The following is a 19,647-nucleotide window of genomic DNA, read 5'->3' on the forward strand; positions in this document are numbered from 1 at the left end:
CACCTTGCCGTGGTTTTTTTTGTTTTGGCAGCCCGGTCCGCAGCTCTGGAGCCCCTGGCTGGCTCCCCACGCTCCGCCAGTCCCAGCCTAGCTGGGGCACGGACCCCGGCCCGGGGGGCGGGGGGGGGGGGGAGGGCAGCGGGGCAGGAACTAGTGATCCTCGCCGCTCACCGTGCCGCCGGGCTCCCCGGGACGTGCCACTCCCCGCTGCCTGCACCGGCCTCCGCCTCCCGCGCCGCTCTGAGCCCGGCCCAGCTGAGCCACCTTTAAAGGAGTGGCTGAGCCAGCACCTCCTTCAGCCCCCGGGAGAGGCACCCCAAGGCCGGAGGAGGGAGCCCCTCTCGCCTGGCTGCAAGCGGGCTGCAGCGCCTGGCTGCCCACAGGGGGAAGTAGCGGGCGGGCGCCACCATTCACCCCCCTGCAAGCCACCTTGACCGCCCTCCACACGCTCCCTACGGCTGCTGGTTTTTTGCCTTATCTGAAGTATTGTGTCCAGTTCTGGGGACCACACTTTAGGAAACATATGGACAAATTGGAGAGATTCCAGAGAGCTAGAAAAATGGTAAGAGGTTTAGAAAACATGACCTGTGACGAAAGGTTGGACATGTTTAGTCTTCAGAAGAGAAGGCTGAGAGGGAAGATAACAGTCTTGGTTTTTATAATGAGATGGTGATCAATTGTTCTCCATGTCAACTGGGGCTTGGACAAGAAGTTATTGGCTTAGGGTATGTCTATACTACCCACCGCATCGGCGGGTAGTGTTCGATGTATCGGGGATTGATTTATCGCGTCTCGTCTGGACATGATAAATCGATCTGCTAATCGACGCCCATACTCCACCTCGGCAGGAGGAGTGAGCGGTGTCGACGGGGGAGCCGTGCCAGTTGACTCGCCGCCGTGAGGACGGCCAGATAAGTCAAACTAAGATACTTCGACTTCAGCTACGCGAATAGCTTAGCTGCAGTTGTGTATCTTAGTTCAACCCCACCCCCCCACTAGTGTAGCCCAGGCCTTATTCAGCAGCAAGGGAGATTCAGGTAAGATACAAGAAAAACTTTCCAACTTTAAGGATGGTTAAGCACTGGCACAGGTTAGCTAGGGAGGTTGTGGAATCCCTGAAATTGGGGGTTCTTAAGAACCAGTTTGGACAAACATTGGTCAGGGATGGTTTAGGTTTACTTGGTCCTGCCTCAGCGTGGGGAGATGACCTCTTGAAGTTCCGTCTAGCCCTACATTTCCATGATTCTATGATATTCTCTAGCAGCAGAGAATCCTGCTCTATGGTTGGGGCCAATGCTGTTCCAAGGTTAGCCTCCAGGAGAGGCTCAACTACCATCAGGGCATCATATCACCTCAATTCTGAAGATAAAGCATCACCACCTGTCCCCATTTGCAAAGGTAGCAACAGTCCCAGTAGTCACCCATGAGCCATATTCCATCCATGCCATAAGGCATTTTTTTTTTTAAACAGTGATGGTGATTAACCATTGGAACAAACCGAGGGATGTGGTACATTCTCCAGCATTTTATGTCTTCAAAACAAGAGTGGGATGCCTTTCTGGAAGAGATGCTCTAGGGTAAAAGTTACTTTAACTATATCATGTACATTAATGCTACTGATGGAGAGAGTCAAAAGCTAAAAGCTTTGTAGTCAATGAAGTGTGCCTTGGCTTAATGCCTCTGTTATTCACCTGAATCAATCTAGCACTTTGCTGGACCCATCTGAGAAAGGACACAGCTGCTCTTTAATGTGTGCGTGTTTTAAAGATGCTTAGCACAATACAGGCTCCTTCAGATAGACCCTTAATGAGAATGCTGCAGCACAGACACGAACATGAATGAAGGAATTGCAGAATACGTCGACCAACACAAGAAATTTAAGGCAGCATAGCTCAGATTCTGATCTTCTAATCAGTCCCCAAATGCTTGGCACTGCTAAGTATGTAAAAGGGTGTGGTGATACTGTGGCTGTGAGTAAACAGGTGTGTTATCTTTTACATTAAAGTACGGTTGCAAAGACTGCTCTCCTCATCCATCACAACGTGACCATCCTGCCAAGCAAGAGGCAGGCAGTAGCTGCTTCTGATGGGCTACAGACTGTAGCAGGAGTGAAGAAAAAATAAATGATCCATCAATTGGATCCATAAATTAAAAGATGAAGGTTGGAAGTGCCAAGTTCTGAACATCACGGTGCATCTGGTGTAGGGAGGGGCAAGAGGAAAAGTGGGGCCTCTTTTCCTGCTTAGTTCTCCTAGAATGCTCCTAGCGCTGCACTACCCTGCTTCAGCCATGCTGCATTAGCTGGGGCAGGTATCTGGGGGGCATCCATCCACTGCGGTCTGAAATGGTGGCAGAACTGAAGCAGCTGGAACACCTCGGAGGGGTACTGTGTATAAACAGACACACATGAGTAAAGGAAGAGGTGTGAGGGAGGAAAGAAGGAAAAAGGAGGGCTTGGATGAAAACAGAAGGGAGGGAAGAACAGAACAGAACTAGCATGTAAAGAGAAAATGAATGGAACGAGGAACACAATAGAAAGGGCAACAATGGCAAAGCTGACTGAAGCAGGGTTAATTAGAGACTCAGGAGAGACCTCTGCAGCAAACAGAGGCCTCTGTTGGCTAAGTGGTGAGGATTCCCCCAGCTATTTTCATTTGTTAGTGCTGACCCTCCACCCTCTCTGAGAAGGTTTGTGTGATTTGCCAGGTCAAATCACCCCTCCAAAGAGCAGCATGCAGGAGCGGTGGCGTGACTAGGAGAGTGCACACAGTCAGAGTACAAGAGCAGCCTTTGGAGAAGGGGACCAGTGGATTGCAGTAACCAACTGCAGTTGCTGAGGGCTATTTCAACCACCATTGGGCATCAGTTCCTACTGCTGCTCTAGCGCCTCCTCCAGGAGAGAGGGACCTTAGGGTGCTCCCTATTGAGAGAGAAATGAAAAGTCAGTCACTGGGGTGGGGCCTGCACAGGAATGAATGGGCAGAGTCAAACAAGAGCCTGTGGCATGGTGCTTGAATGAGCAGAGGGTTAAACACAATGATGGGATGCAGCTGTCACGGAGTGTGATGCAATTAATACATACCGGGATTGAATTGCGGGTTATGCTCATAAATCTAACTGCAATTAGTACAGGTTTCTGTATTAGAGAGGACATGAAAAGGAAAGCAGAAGGTTAGAGTGCACATGCCATTGCTCCCTTAAAAGAACTTCTAGAGTCTTTTAATGTCATGAGTGAGTCAGCTCTCTGCAGCATCAGCAACAACGCACAGCTGAGCCACAAGCTTTGCAAAATAACTGTTGAAGCGCCTGTTTGGAGCAGATTTAGCATTGGCTGCAATTCACAAAGCAGGATTTCTGATAGGACATGCCACAGGAGGATACTGGGTCTTTATAAATGGAGAGCCTGCTCTTCCTTTCAGCAGCACAGACCTGGGTTGACTGTCCTGTGATAAATCAGCCATTCTTTCTCATTCTATGAGCAGAACACAGCAGATGACAGCCTGTTGCTTGTTCGGCTTACAGCAAAGGGGGACACAGGTCGCTTCAATTCCCAGACTCTGCCTCTCATTCATCTACCCAGTTGGATGTGTGAAAGCTAAATGAGCTGGTTTTCCAAACTCCCAGAAAGGCAGTGGGGGAAAAGAAAGCGACCCTTTATAGGCAGCTCAGTTCAGTCCTCGCTGCTGAAGGCAGTACTAATGAAGTGACTTGCACACAGGGAGTCAAAGCAAGGGCTTGGTTAAGGGCAGCTTCACCCCAGATTCCCCCTGAAGTTATGTAGGAGGGAAACAAGTGAAGGGTTTTAACACAGTGGGCAGTACCAGACAGCAGGCCACTGTGGGATTAGGGGACTTGAGTGCAGGAGTGAGGAGGTCATAAACAGAGCCAGCAAAGAGTTGATTAACACAGGATAAATTAGTCCAAATTTGCGAAATATATCCCCAAAATGTACAAATGAGCCTGTGAAATCCAGAGACCACGTTTCTGTGGCACTTTCCTTTAGAACTCTTGACAGGCACCATTCCCATCTCCTTTGGGCTTTTCTTTGGTATAAATGTGTGGCTCAGGAAATGCAGGGAGCCAAGTGCAGGGCTGAGGTTCAGTCTTTCTGTTGGCCCTGGATATGATGCTTTGGGAGGTGACAGAGGCTAGGGAGATTGAAATAGGCAGGAGAAGATTAGGGGAGATTAGTCTGAGTGAAAAGGAGAGGAAAGGACGGGGCTGGTTTATCAGTACCAAATTATTCTCTGCTCAGTTACAACAGACACACTGAATAAACTATGCAAATACACAATAGCTGCATGGACACGAGGTTCTCCTTTGAATTTTATGTATAAAAGGAAGTTATGATCAATGACATGGCTGGAGAAACTTGTGCTCCTAAAACAAAGGAAACGTCTGCTCCATTTTTTCCTGACACAGGAACAGAACATACTACCAGCTCAACCCCCTCCCACCCTCCACCCAAATCTTACCATTGATCTGCGGATCAAAGACAGCCTGCTTTTTGCTTTGTTCTCAGCAAACTCAAGGCTGTTGATGTCCTTGAGACGAGCCCTGTATTTATTCATCTGCTCTACGACAATCAACTCCACACAGCTGCAAAAAGGAAAAAAGAAAGTGGTAAAATGGGAGGATAAAACTCTGGCTGTGTTTGAGCTGGCCATGTCACCTAAGTGCTGCGCCAATTCTCTTGCTTCGTGGGCTGGAAACGAACAGTGTGGTTGAAATGCCCCAAATGGTGGTAGGCAGGGGAGCTAAACTAGAGGACTAAAGGGAGGGCTCCCCAAGGGCTCCATCAGGGAAACAGGTCCTTCCCCTGGAAAGGAAAATACCCACCAAGGTTAGGAAAGCACAGCGTGTTCAAATGAAAGGCTGAAAGAATGGCCATTTCTGATATGCTGCGCTATCTAGCTATATCTATTTGTAGACACACACACTTGTGCTTGTTTGCATCCAAACTGGACAGGCAGTCGCAGGGCAATGACAGTGATTAGGTGTCTGGGGCAGATATTTTGTTTAATACCATCAGTATTGTTTTCTGGAAGAAATCCTTTTAGAGCAGTAATGATACAAGACGGCATATATGAGTCAAGTTACAAAGAGACTTCTTCTTACAAGGAACCTTTAGAAGAGTGATTCAAAGTAATTTTCACATCTGTAGGCAGAAGAATTGCTTCTAGGAGAGATTTGAAGGCCAGGCAGGTACATGTAGTCTGGTCTCCTGCATAGAATTTCATCAAATGATTCCTGCATCCACTATCCATCCTAGGTACTTATCTAACCCCCAGTGCCCTTTTATCTGAGCTTCTCACAAGCTAACATGTTTATTCTTAAAATTCCAGTTGAAGTCAAAAACATCCCCGTGGGGCTCCATTACAAATCCTTCCCACCCACTGGATGATGATTCCCTATTTACAATTACTTTGGAGATATCAATTAGCCAATTTTCAATCCATTTAATTTTTGCTGCACTGAATTTTTATAGTGTTAATTTTTTAATCAGGATGACCCGACTGGAATCTAAGTCAACGATGTCAACGTGGTTACCTCTGCCAACCAAACCTGGCATCCAATCAATTTTGACAAGACCTATTTTCCATAAAAAACTGTGTTGACTGGCACTAATTACACTGCCATCCTTCAATTCTTTACTGATTACCTTCCACATCAGCTTTCCCATGATTTTGCCTGGGACTGATATTGAGCTAACTGGCCTATAGTTACCCAGATCATCCCGTTAATCCTTTTTAGATACTGGCACATTAGCTTTTTGTACAGTCCTCTGGAACTTCCCCATTACTCCAGGATTTGTTAAATATCAACATCAATGGCTGAGAGAGCTCACTGTCCCGTTCTTTAAAAACTCCTGGGTGCAGGTTATCCAGTCCTGCAGATTTTAAAAGGTTTAACTTTAGCAGCTGCTAGTTACTGATAGAATAGACAGTATTTCATTAAGTCAATTCATTTGCAAACCAGTGATGTGTGTTTGTAGCTGTCATTCTAGAGCACATTAAAGTGCATTACTCAGGGATCATTTGACTGTCCTGACATGACCTCATTACAGGATTTACTCTGGAAGTTGTAATGCTATATTCTTACGTGGTTGTTTTACTGATGTCCTGAACGCTCTGCAGTGGGTCAGTTGTGTCAGGACAGCGGAGAATACAGGGAGCAAACACAATGGCCAGGGCATTAGCTGACATTCGATTGGTCTCTTCCTGCAGGGCAATCCTAAACAATAAACAACAAGGGTTAAAGGTAGCTCCAATTCACCTAACACTGGCAGGAAATACCCCTGTAGAGAAACAGAAAGAGGACAAAATACAAATTCAGAGCAGGGCAGGGAGAGGTGGGCTGTATATGCACGAGATCTGGAGGTCATTGCCAGGGGAAGATTTTCCACAATATTATATAGCTTTGAAGTGAAGAGCTTCAATTTGTTGTATCTGGTAAGGAACTAGACCAACAGGTAACTCTACAAGGATGTAAATATTATACCAGACAAGGGCAAAAAGGTAAGACAATGGATACTGAGTGAACCACGCAACATGCCATGATGCTCTTTAGGAAATCTTTTGTTTTGACTTACTTAACCTATTTTCCAAAAAGGAGTAGATACAGTGCATGTTTATTACAGTAGCAAGCAACTCACTTAGCCATCATTAAGCTATGCCTTAGAAACAGAGCACAGATGTGTCTAAATGCATGTAGATGGCAGGAAACTTTGCAGATTGTAACACAGTGACTATAGCCTGAACTAGATATTGTCTAAGCTCATGCAAAAGCATCACACATGATCCCTAGACCCTCAATGTTCAAACTAAAGGGTGCAACACATGGCAGTACTGTGATCCACTGCAATCTTACTGCACCCCTCAGTGGGTTAGGTCTATGGCATGGAACCATGTGTTTGTAACCAGCTGAGACCTACAGTGGTTGTCTTCTCAGCAAGTCTGAAACATTTGTTGCTATTACGAAAGGGAACTTATATATAAAAAGAAGAACATTATTGGCATTAGCTGTCAATGAGAGCATTGTCTGGAAAAGGAGCCCTTGGGTCCAGAGCGTTAAAGCCATTTCAGAATTTAAAGCACTCCCTTGTGAAGTTTCACTCCCCTTTTTCCCGACAAAAGTACTTGGATCACATAGGCCCATGTTCAGGTACTCTTATTCACAGAGAACAGTACCTCGTTCCAGTGGAACTATTCATGGAGTACGGTGGTACTCGTGGGGAGTAAGTGTATCAGAATCAGCCCCTAGTGAGGAAGGAGAAGAGAAAGAGTGGCTGCAGTATGACGATCCCATGCTGTGGTCTGCCATTACCTCACAAGGTGAAAGATGAGGCGTTCCAGGGTACTGAGGTGGGTGCGAGAGAGCTGATCAATGACAGAGTACACGCCTCGGATGGTCTCCTTCCTCTCCTGCAGGCCTGGAGAGAGCACACACAGTTACACATATTACAGGCAACTTCCCCATGGTGTCTTCTGCCATCTTTACTTGTGAAGGTAGCGTGAACGGCCCAGTACAGGGGAGCTGTGCAGGAGGCCAGTGCACAGAGACAGGGATGACAACTCCCTCCTCTCCCTGCCTATACAAGCAGGCCCCCTTTGCAGGTCCCTCGGGTAGCAGTATCCTATGCAAAAAACGTGAGCATAAGACACTGATTTCTTTTAAACAGATTCCAAAAGAGTTGGGAGCTGAATAATAACAATGTCTCCTGGGTCATGTCTATGCTGCACACTCTGCTCTGCTCACCATCAAAATCATATGCTACATACCACCCTAAGCACGGGCAGAAATAGCAATGTAGATGGTGAGGCACTGCTTAGGTGAGTAAAGACATGCATGAAGGCTGTGAGGATATACCCTACACACACTGCTTAATTTGTAACGAAAGAGGTGCCGGGGCTCAAGCATTTTTTTTTTTTTTTTAAACTTTCACACAGCAAGCCCAGTGGTACCAGGGCTATGAACGGCAAAGGCTTTGACTACTATAACAGTGTAAGGGATTAGTTTGTGTCACAGTGCTGTCTGTGGCTACATGGCACAGTGAAAAGCAGGCTGTGTCCACACTGCAGTGCGTACCTACACGTCAGTGAAAGGCTCTGGCAGAGGGAGGCTGCAAGGAAAGAATTCAACAGCAGGGAGCTGCTGGAACAGATGTGCCGGAGCTCAGCCCTGGCAAGGCTTGGCACAAATTAAGCACCACCTTCGCGACTCTCTAAATGCCAAAGTCATTCCTCCCACCTACACTGCCATCTTTAGCAGTGTCATCACCCCCGATGGAGTCTTTCCCTGCTGCAGGAAAGACCCCGGCAGTGGAAAAAGGCTCTAAGAGGGAGGCAGGTGGGAGAGGCTCCAGCACTGTCTTGCCAGTTACGTCATAAAAGATGACAGATCACCAAAATGACTTTTTGGATTCAAACACTCCATACAATTGGCGCTTGTACAATTGTACAAGCACACAATCTACTTGCTTGCTGCTTGTCATGACAATGGTGATGATAAAACTAAAGTAAAAAACGACTGCTTGTTCTGGGCAAGCAGAAACTGGGTTTGGTACCTGCAGCTAATTGTACCTTCCCTGTCTTGGGTTTTGTGTGTGATTGTATAGGATTTGTATGGACCTTCCTTACCCATAGCTCGCAGAAATTCCTCGTAGAGTTCGAAGGTCATGAGGGGATTGGGCAAATCTCTCAGCCACTGTTTGAACACACTGGCAATGACATGAATATTGTAGTCATCTAGATTCACGTTGTCAATATCTGTTCACCGGGGCAAGTGAGTGGAGGGAGTGGAAAAGAAACCAAAGAAAAAGCAAATGATCAGTTTTGATCCAGTAAACAAGCCAGTGTTTTCATGTCAGTACTAGCACTGGCTATTACCTAACCACTGCTGTTGGACCAACTTCTGTGGGTGAGAGAGGTCCTGAGGAAGAGCTCTGTGTAGCTTGAAAGCTTGTCTCTTGCCAACAGAAGTCAGTCCAATAGAAGCTATTACCTCACTCACCGTCTCTCTACTATCATGGGTGTGGTCAGATGTTCGGCTGCCTGTGTGTGTTCCCTCTATGTGCCACCCCAGCCTGGCACAGACAACTGGCATGGCAGACCTCGAGCGAACCGCCCAATGACCACAAGATCCGTTAAGGTATGAAGGCACCCAGCCAGGCTTATTGTCGATGAAGCACAGTACTAGTATCCCGCACTAATACATGTATACCCATAACAATGGCGGGACTTTCCGTTCCTCCCTAGGCTAGATAAAGACAATGCCCCTGAGATACATTTTTATACACAGATACAAACAAGTTACGTATTGCTCCTCTGATAGTTGACATCCTCTGATGTCACAACCCACCACCTTGTACATTTCTATCCATCATATTGTCATCCTGACCATATCTTTAGGCGGTGTCAGTGTGTTCCTGTTATCTTTGGGGAATGTGTTTGTACCATTCTTGGTATGGGGTGTTCTGGTACCACCCTTCTGGAATGTGTTTGTTTTGTGCTTAGCACTCAGCAATGTGTGTTTCTGCAATATCAGCCCTGTTCTTGCCAGATTCTGTGAGCAGGGCCTGCCCCTAGCTCACAGCCTGATTTTGTTTTATATCAGCAAAGTTTTGACCGCTACTTTAGCCCAGCCCTCAGGCCTCTGATACAAGGGCTTATGTCTCAGGCTCTTCTACAGTGGGCAGAGCTACAACACTGCATAGAAAAACAGGTATCAATACTGTAGCAACCTCAGATCACACAGTGCCACAACAGCACAACCTTGGCATCTGCTTTTTTAATATGACCATGTTAAAATTCTTGTAGTGAAAGGAGCCAGTTTTCCAGGGATGAAAGTCTTTAGAGAGAGTTTGTAAAGCACTTTGGAAGTCTAGGTGATGTTGATAAATATGAAGCCTCGCTAATGTAGCTTTTTCTCCCAATTTCTTTTGATGATTTTTTTTGCACACTTGTGTACAAGAGGAGGAATAAAACAAGAAAGAATTAAACAGTTCCACAAGATGGGAGGGCTCTAACACAGTGCAGACTTTTGGTGAAGGCTGGTATTAGAGAAATGTCTGTAGTTTCATGGTACCAAAAGCCAGAGTCTATGGTGGGGAAAGGGAAAAGGGTTCCTTTGCTTTGGCCCCCTTTAGATGACATGAATTCCCTGTTTACAGAGGTTCTCGGCTGTCCCTTTTGCTCCCCCTCTGAGACTCTCTCTTTTTCATCTTACCTGTGTCAAGACCCTGTCGGAGCTCCTTTATCTTATTGGTTGAGCCTGACTTCCTGTAAATGCCCTCGCTGTACAATCCATGCATTTCAATATAGTTTATGAGCTTCTCCACCACCAGTGGCACCGCTCGCTCCTCATTGGTCAGTCGGGAGAGCTCAACCCCAAACTGCCGTGACGAAAGCTCGGGATCATACTGATGTGGAGAAAGAGATTGATTTCTTAATTCCTTTTCAAAGGTTTCAATGCAATGCTGCTCACAGCGCGGTAAACTTAGGGATGTCTTGGGACTGAACCTCTCAATGTATGCAATGCAATTTGACTGTCGTTCAAGATGCAGTTCACATTTTTAAACAAAGTTAACTGGATTATTTGCAAATTAATCTAGTAAATCTAACTGAGCACAAGGGAAGAGAGGAAAGGCCTGTACACTGCCCTGCAAATCCAATCTTTCCTATGGGCTTTCTTGGTCATTGTAGCTATCTCTGTGTTCACTCTGCTATGTCTGCAGCACTGCACATTGCTACAAAGACCAACAAATGTTCATAGTTAAGGCTTGCAACAGGGCTGTGCTCAGAAAAATGGCTCTGTAAAATGGCCCACCGATACTCTCCTTGGGTCTTCAGTGTCATCATTTGCTTCATGTACTGACATTTTTACTGTAGAACCAACACAGCTGTGCGACAGTGAGCTATATTCTAGTCTGCTTCATGCCTCACTGACAAAATTGCCTGGTGATGATACATGAAGGAGAACACACTTGGGCTTGATTCTGAGATCCCTAGATGAACTTACAGTGCTGAAAGTTAAAAAAATGGTTTTGAGCAAGTGTGACATAGAAGCCATTGAAAGAGAAAGAGAATCAGTAAAAGACGCTGACATTCTCTATTTTTACAGAGTCACTTTCCTGACTGGAACTGCACTTTAGAGACTCAACATTCAGCAAACAATTAGATCACATTCGAGCTGAATGAGAGATTCTGGTTGGATAAAGTCAAAAGACTGAGAAAAACTTTTCACACAATAATGCACAGATCCACTTAGGAGGCTTTGAACATATGGACTGTATGTTCAAACCCAGCATGGGTAGTGATCCAACCAGAACAATGAATGAGAAAGTAGGTGTGCGGCTTGGTTAGACCTCTGACCAGTGCCACTCTTCCATGTCTGCTTCTTCTCATTCACTGTTACCATGGCACAAATGAAAACAACACGAAGGGAATGTCCAGGGGAGGTTTCCACACTGGATAGACCTCCATGCAAGAACACACCAGGAAGAAATGGTGACAGCAACTGGTTTTGATCTCGTGTAAAATTCACAAGCTATTGTACTATCATCTCTTAATCTTTTAGTGCCAGGATTAGGCTGTTCCTATAGCTAACATCAAGTGCTATAACAAAAACTCTAACTTTTGCTGTCGCTGTGTTCAACTGCCAACATTGGCATAAAATGCATTAGTGCAAACTACAAGGTCCATCAAGCAAATACACTGCTAAGATAAGCTTGATGCTCTATTAGTTCCATCATAAGCCTAAATGAAAAGTCACGAGGTTCTGCATAAAGTTAAAAAACAACTAGGAAATCTGCTGTTACCTTTTGGATAAAGGGCACCTTCTCAAAATATACCAAATGGCACCAACCCTCTCAGCTGATGCGCTGTGAAAATGTAACCCTTAGCAGCCTGAATCCATCCAGCATCAACAAATTAATAAATGCAAATGATCTAACCATTTCTGATCAGTACCTTGGACTGGTATTTATTTTTCAGACTCCAAATTTTCCTGGGCATTAGCAAGCAAGATTTTTAAAGATGAACTTGGAGAATACATTAATGTCACTTCACTAGAGCTCAGGAAATGAATTCACGCCAAGTAGTTATTTTATTTTAGCAGAGTTTTCTTGGACTGAATTCTTTCATTTCCCGTTTGCTACATTTCTGGCTGTGTGCCACTGAATTGTGGCCAAAGCAGTAGGCCTGGTTTGGTGAATCAACAGGTTGTGAAGGCTAGAACTATAACAATGTTTAAAAGGGGACTGGATAAATTCATGGTGGCTAAGTCCATAAATGGCTATTAGCTAGGATGGGTAAGAATGGGGTCCCTAGCCTCTGTTCGTCAGAGGATGGAGATGGATGGCGGGAGAGAGATCACTTGATCATTGCCTGTTAGGTTCACTCCCTCTGGGGCACCTGGCATTGGCCACTGTCGGTAGACAGATACTGGGCTAGATGGACCTTTGGTCTGACCCGGTACGGCCGTTCTTATGTTCTTATGTTCTAACAGCATTAGGATAAACTTTTTGTTTTCCTGAGCAGAAGGGGAGGGAGGTGGCATGTAGCAAAGATATCAATTCTTCTTCATATTAGCATAAAACACACAGGTTCAGGTCTGAGATCATAAGGATACAAAATTCTTAACCATGTAAAGCAACTCCAGCCTCTTGGAAACACCAGAGAGATTCATTTATCCCTGTAAGAGTATCACGGGCTGCTATTTGTCTAACATCATGGATCCAGCTCCCTCAAATACACTGCAGAGACTCAGTACATGCACGGTCAGGGTAGGGAGTGGGGGACGGCTGAAAAATGATGTTAAAGTAAATACATTCAAATGTTCTTCCAAGCTTTAACAAAGAGGATCTCTAGTTACACACAGGGAAAAGTTGAACTATGTTGCCCTCTGGGACTTACACCTCGGAAGCTGATAAAGCTTTGCACATGCTATTCTCCTCATACATTACCAAGAGCCATACCAGCTACTTACTGAGTGCAATAAACACAGGAGAAAATGAAAAGATAATAGTTTAATGGTTCATTGGTAACTCTAATAACCTGCTGAATTTATTCCCTGTTGTCTATACAGCCTGACTGCCTGGTAAATAACAGCTAAGAGAACATGCAAGGTTTTATTAAGTGGGTATTAGGGGACTTCACTGGCTGCTGGAGTATCTAGGATAACACAAGTTAATTGCTATAAAAATGTAACAAGATGTAAAATGGAAAAGAAAAACCACCGCCACAGGTCAGGAAATACAAGTGATACTAGATACCCTGGGCCTCGACTAGGTACCTGGTACTATATACACCGTGACATGTGCTGTAAATTACATCTACTCATTTCTCTACTCTGAAATCCCATAAATGCTGTAAAACGAGGCAGGCTCCTCCTGCTGGCGAGAATATTTAAGGTCTTGGAGCAGATGAGTGGAGTGGCAGGTGGTACAAAAAAGCATTTAGCTCTCCACCCTCCTTGACGAGTGAGCTCACCTCTGCAGTTGGCACACATGCACAGGAATGCAACCCAGTTTCCAGCTAGTATAATTCCACTATTGTACCTGTAAACACTCCTTAAAATCACTAATTAAAGCTATGCTCACAGGAGAGAAAAGGTATTTAAATGGATTGACCAAGTCTTACCTTTTTGGAGCACTTGGTTGTGGTTTTAAGACAGCACTTCTTGTGACAAGCATACTTACACACTGTAACAACGAGAAAAAATTATACTTAGTACTTTACAATATCTCCTGGCATGTTCGTGTAATAATCAGACTCCAGACATCCCAAAGGGACAAAAGAAGGTTTAACCCAGCAAAAAGAAACAGTTAAACCAAGTGATTGCATTCTGTTATTCTACTGTAAGAGTGCATCACGTAAGATCTTTTACGAAAGCTTGTAATGCACTGAATAGTCATTCTGAGCTGTGTGTACAGGTTATGGTTATGAAGGAGGAGTGTATATACAAAATTGTAACTGTACTTCAGCATCACCTCACAACAAGGCAGTGAAGCAATCAGGCAGAGAGGAGCTACTTCTCCAGACCCATGAGACTGGCTTCAAGCACCTAGACCGGGGTGGGCGAAATACGCCCCACCAGCTGTATCCAGCCTGTGGGATTGCCACCCTCATGGTGCTGCGGGCCATGCACTACTCCCGGAAGCAGCTGGCACCATGTCCCTGCGGCCCCTTAGGGAGTGGGGCAGAGGGCTCCGTGCGCTGCCCTCGCCTGCAGGCACCGTCCCCCGCAGCTCCCATTGGCAGGGAACAGGGAACCGTGGCCAATGGGAGCTTCGGGGGAGGTACCCACAGGCGAGGGCAGCCTGCCCTGGCCTCGGTGCATGCCACTGCCACCCTGGAGCTGTTCCAGGTAAGGGACATCAGGCCGGAGCCTGCACTCAACCCTCTGCAGCACCCCTGCTGCACCCCAACCCCCTGCCCTGGGCCCCCTCCTGCACCCCAACTCCCTTCCCTGATCCCTCGTACACCCCTCACACCCCCTCTGCCCCAACCCCTTGCCCTGAGCCCCTTCCTGCACACTGCACCCCTCCCACACCCTGCACTCCCTCCCGCAACCCAACCCCCTGCCACAGCCCTACATTCATGGCCCTGCATGCAATTTCCTCACCCAGATGCGGCCTTCGGGCCAAAAGGTTTGCCCACGCCCTGACACAGACATTGTGCAGCCCAGGAAAAAACAATGGGGAACCATCAAAGCAAATGGGAACAACTTGAAACTGAAAGGAAAACCCCATTCTACAGAAAGGGGGGAGTTTTCCCTAATTTGAATATCTATAGTGACTAAAAAAACCAAACTGCAAATCCTTTTCAAGTGGAAGGGGTTTGAATTGAAGATCATGCAGAACTTGGGGGACAGCTGTCTCAAGGCAGGAGGTTGTCCACAAACACTGGATCCTTCCCATAGCTGGGAAACTGTTTTAAAGCAATAGGTACCTCTTATTTGAAGAGGGATTTTATCTGATATGAAAATGTGTAGCCCGAGGTTGCGTCTTTCCATTTATTTTCCATGTAACTTGTATATGTTTGCTTTCCCATTACTATTTCATCTTTCAATCTGGGGATTTTCTATACAAAGGCTCCCAAAGATACAGGGCAAGCAGTGATAGAATCCCTTATTGGACTGAGTGGATTCAAAATGTCACAGTTAGTAAAGCCACAATACAAGTTAATTAGCTAACATTTGTGCAAAGATTTGGTGTTCTGCACATTTTACAGCCTTCTGCTTGATATTTTGGACCTGATTTTTACAGCTAGTGTTGAGAGCAGTTAACCTAAGCGACTCCATCTTGTAAGTCTCTCTGTTCTGTATGTAGGGCACAGCACGTCTCAGAAAGATCACAAAGGCTGTGTTGAGACAGGAGGGTAAAACCACAAGGGTAAAACCATAAAAACAGGAAAAAGACTTAACAACCTAATATGGAAAAGTCTCGACAATACTATTTGCTTAATAGCTATCACGCAGGGCATAGTCAAGTGTAATAGGTTAAAGATAAGTAAATGACTTGCTTATTGGCTTAGGGGATATGGTGCACGAGGAATACATGCATTGCTAAAAGGTATATAGGTTCCTCAAAACCTAAAATCTGGGTCAGCTCCTGATTAGCAGGGGCCCACCACATTCGAGTGTTGTGGCGAATTGCGCAATAAAACTTTGGTCTGTTTTGGAACACTCAGTGTCTTGAATTCGTGTGCCTCAGCCTAGAAACGAACTGTGTGTATCCTAAAGGTATAATTCACAACACTAGATGCCTGCAATACACATAATATGCATTCACAAATGGCCACTTCTGCACTCAATATACCACTTGGGCCCAGAAATACCTTATTTGCATTCACAGCCCTAATAAATGACAATCAAAGCCTTTATTTTTAAAAGGTACGACAGTTAACATTTTTTGGCGCAATTCCCAGGTTTGGAGGATTGGTTCAGATGATATTCCACAAGTTTAGATGGTTCTCTGAAGCTACTCTAAACTATTATATTTGGATCTGTTTGACTGGATTGGAAATATCTGATTTCAGTTCTCCCTGTATCCAATTTTGTACTAAAATACCACAACAACAGTACTTCAACCCTTCCTCTCCCATCAAAAAGCCACTCTCAATTTTTAGAGCCATCAGAAAAATTAAAACAATGGACAAAACCCCCAGTTCTCTGAACTTTTTCTCATACCCACAAAGGTCCAATTGACTCCAATTTCAATACTCTAAACTGGATTAATTGGTGTCAGGCACATCAGGGCATCAGAAATTCTACAGACTGAAAAGGACCACGTATCCCACGTGCCGAGACTATGTAACTGTAGCTCAGTATTTTTCCCTGCTAATATTTTTCTTACTCCTTTCACTGCCTTTATAAAGATCAAATTAACCTCTACATGACTAGCTTCAAGAGCCAGCAGTGGATTTGCAGTTTTGTGTGAGATGCGCCCACACAATTCCCACAGCTGGTGTCTCCCTTCTGCATTGTGTGCTGTACAATGACCTTACTGGCTGATTTCGGGAGCACCCTAGATGGGTCCCCTGTTCTCATGGCCTCAGGATGTCATCGAAAGGAAGAGGAAAATATACAGGGATCCTTAGGAGCACAATAGGTATCAGTAGGAAATGAACACAAGATGAGCTGAACAGTCCATGCTTACATTTACAAACAGAAGCCCTGTCCATTATCCAGATCAAGGAGGAGCAGTACTCGCAGTATGTGGGGATGCTGTACTGGGTTGCCTTAAAGATGTGACCATTATGCTCTTCCACCTAGGACAAAATACAAGATTGACAATTCAGTGGCTCAAGTGACAGAGAGCTGGATGCACAGCCTGCTGCAGAATGGGTGAATTAACTGTCAGTACTTGAAGCATTTCGACAGCCACAGCTTCTTTGTTAGGAATGAATTCAGGACAGACCTTCTTCACCACAGAATCTCCCAAAAGAGATGTGTGTTTCTGTCTGAGTCAGTGTATTATTTGCATTTTCTTTTCTGAAGTAATTTACTTGTAGATCTTTCACAACTAGCCGCCTAAGTCTGTGCCTGAATAAAATCAAACTGATACACAAATTGGTGTATATCGAGCTGCAGACAGAGAATGAACAAGGAAATATTTCCCTTGAGTTCTGGTGACATGTCAAGTTGTGAGACTGAAACTCTAATGATTTAAGTGTGTTACCAGAGACCAATATGGAAAGATCTCCTTGTTCCTTGCTCTTTTTACTTTGATGAGTCCAATCTTCAAACATTAGCAACCTGAATGGACATCAGAAAACTGTATTTGGACTCTGAAATCAGCATTCAAGTTCCTAAACAAGTAACTGCCAATCTGAGCATCTGCAGCTGGGATACAGATATCTCATATATTTACCCACTTCTGTAAATTGGGCTCTTTTATCAGAGGGGTAGCCGTGTTAGTCTGGATCTGTAAAAAGCAACAAAGAGTCATGTGGCACTTTATAGCCTAAAAGTCTGTAAGATGCCACAAGACTCTTTGTGGGCTCTTTTAGTTACTAAACTGCAGTTCTGTTCCTTTTCCAGCAGATGGCAGAGCATCTTTAAAGCAGATGACTCCATTTCTAAATGCAATAAAAACATCATATTCTTTTGACCTGATGTTACAAGAATGGAATGCAACTTTCTGAATTCTACACTATGGACATCTAGGCACATACTAGCCTCTGCTGCATATTACAGACTGATACATTCCATTATTTGTTATAAGGCTAAGATTTTGTCACCATATTTTTAGTAAAAGTCGGGGACAGGTCATGGGCTATAATGAAAAATTCACAGAAGCCCATGACCTGTCCCCGACTTTTACTAAAACTATCCATGAAAAAATGGGGAGCCTGGTCAGCTGCGTGCAGGCTGGGAGCTCCAGGGCCCCCCACTACACCACGGGGCTCGGAGCTCCAGGGTCCCCCTCCGCAGGCGGCTGAGAACTGTGGGGGTCCCCCCTGCCATCTGTTGTGGCGGGGAGCTGTGGGGGGTCCACCTGACATCCTGGAGCTGCAGGGGTACCCGGCAGCTTCTAGGCTCCGCAGGCAGCACGGGACCCTGCATCTCCCAGCCTGTGCTGGCTGAAGTCACGGAGGTCTTTGGAAGTTGTGGATTCCATGACTTCCATGACTAAATTGCAGCATTAATTATAAATTATATTGTTCCTTCTACCAGCCAATGAAATTGGAATTAGCAATAAAAGCAAAGCCAAAAAAGAGAGAAAGAGATAAAAGCAAAACTAGTTCATCTCATTAGTTTTCCTAGCACATTGTTAAATCTCTCTTCCAGTGAGATTTGTTCTTAGTAAGTTACAATGCTCAAATGTAGGCACAGCGAATGCTATCAGCATGATTCCTTTCTGACCACGCAGACTTTACTTCTTTAACACTAAAGCACAGAGATTTCAACTTACCACATCTGCTTCTTTTTTTCTTCTCTTTTTTCTCTCTGTTTTTGGCACCTAAAGAGATTTAAAGATAATAATTAAATCAGAGAGTAATAGTTCAAGTTAAAGTCTGCTGAATTCTCTCAAATTTATCTTCCTTCCATCTCTTCTTATTCTTCATCCTCAAATCCATATTCAGTCCCAGCCATCTTGGCTAAAATAACACTGCAGAAAGTGAGTGGCTGCATAGCAGTATCAGTCTTGACCTGCAACAACCCCTGCAATTCCAGGCCCGAGCATCCCCCTACACAGCTCTGCTGGTTCACTTCAATCCAGACCTACAGCAAGCTGGACATTCCACGTCCTTGATCACTCACACAGTTCTGCCAATGCACACTGTGACTTGCAGACACAGGCATTATGGAAAATATTTCAAATGCGTGTCAGTGACTTAGGAGCCAAAATCCCATTTTCAAGTCGGTTGGGTGATTTTGAAAATTCAACCTTAATTGCATAACTGCCTTGTTTCAGCTGAGAGCTCCGGGCTTTGAAAAACTGCACTACAGAGCTCACATCTGGTCCAAGGACTGTGGCCCACAAGAAACTTGCCCTGAGGACTGTAGATGAGCTGCAGCATGGGAGCCAGAAGAGAGGGGTTGGCTCTCCTCTCCAGAACAACAACTGGTGACCCCCACCAGCCTGGCCTAAGAGCCATTAGTGGTTTTAATTGCAGGGTAGAAAGAGCAGGGAGTGAGGAACCTGTGTGTGTGAATGGCAGTGTGGATGTGAGAGCAGGGTGTGCACTGTGGTAGGTTCTGGTTGCTCTGTGACCATCAGCTGGTTGCCACACTGATCTGTAACCTGGACACCCTCACCTCCCCATACCATCCCCTGCAGAGGCTCTTCAGTGGCAGCCGAAGCTGAGAGGGAGTTGGGCAGGTGGTCACTGGGGGAAGGGCAGAGAGGCAGAATGAAGGAACACCTTTATTTTTAAGGCATGATTGCTCCCAGAAGTGGAGGCACTGGAAGGCTCTTGGTGAGGTCTAGTAAACTCTATACTATGTTCCTCTGCCTTTTCTCACCCTTAGATGGTGAAAATAATCTCAAATCCACCAGAAAGTGCACATGACCCTCTACTACCCCCACACTTCCAGATGAGCAGAATAATTGTCCCATTTTTCAGAGGTTGCCAGCTGAACAACCGGAGGCGCAAAGCATTACACTTATTTTTACTGGAGGCCTGCAGCCTGCCTCAT

General features: G+C 45.3%; 1 protein-coding gene across 1 annotated transcript in view; it reads right to left on the reverse strand.

The window, feature by feature from the left end:
* Positions 1-19,647, reverse strand: part of MYO9A (myosin IXA) — a 467,296-nt gene that overhangs the window by 10,227 nt on the left and 437,422 nt on the right. The window contains exons 33-40 of the mRNA XM_039491520.1: positions 18,419-18,466; positions 16,661-16,772; positions 13,641-13,702; positions 10,228-10,420; positions 8,640-8,768; positions 7,327-7,432; positions 6,103-6,234; positions 4,476-4,599 (exon numbers count right to left, since the gene is read on the reverse strand). Of these exons, the coding sequence (XP_039347454.1) occupies positions 4,476-4,599; positions 6,103-6,234; positions 7,327-7,432; positions 8,640-8,768; positions 10,228-10,420; positions 13,641-13,702; positions 16,661-16,772; positions 18,419-18,466 (906 nt within the window). The remainder of the gene's footprint in view (positions 1-4,475; positions 4,600-6,102; positions 6,235-7,326; positions 7,433-8,639; positions 8,769-10,227; positions 10,421-13,640; positions 13,703-16,660; positions 16,773-18,418; positions 18,467-19,647) is intronic.

This window comes from Mauremys reevesii, linkage group 10, assembly GCF_016161935.1.
Source record: "Mauremys reevesii isolate NIE-2019 linkage group 10, ASM1616193v1, whole genome shotgun sequence".
In the NCBI taxonomy this organism is placed as follows: domain Eukaryota; kingdom Metazoa; phylum Chordata; order Testudines; family Geoemydidae; genus Mauremys; species Mauremys reevesii.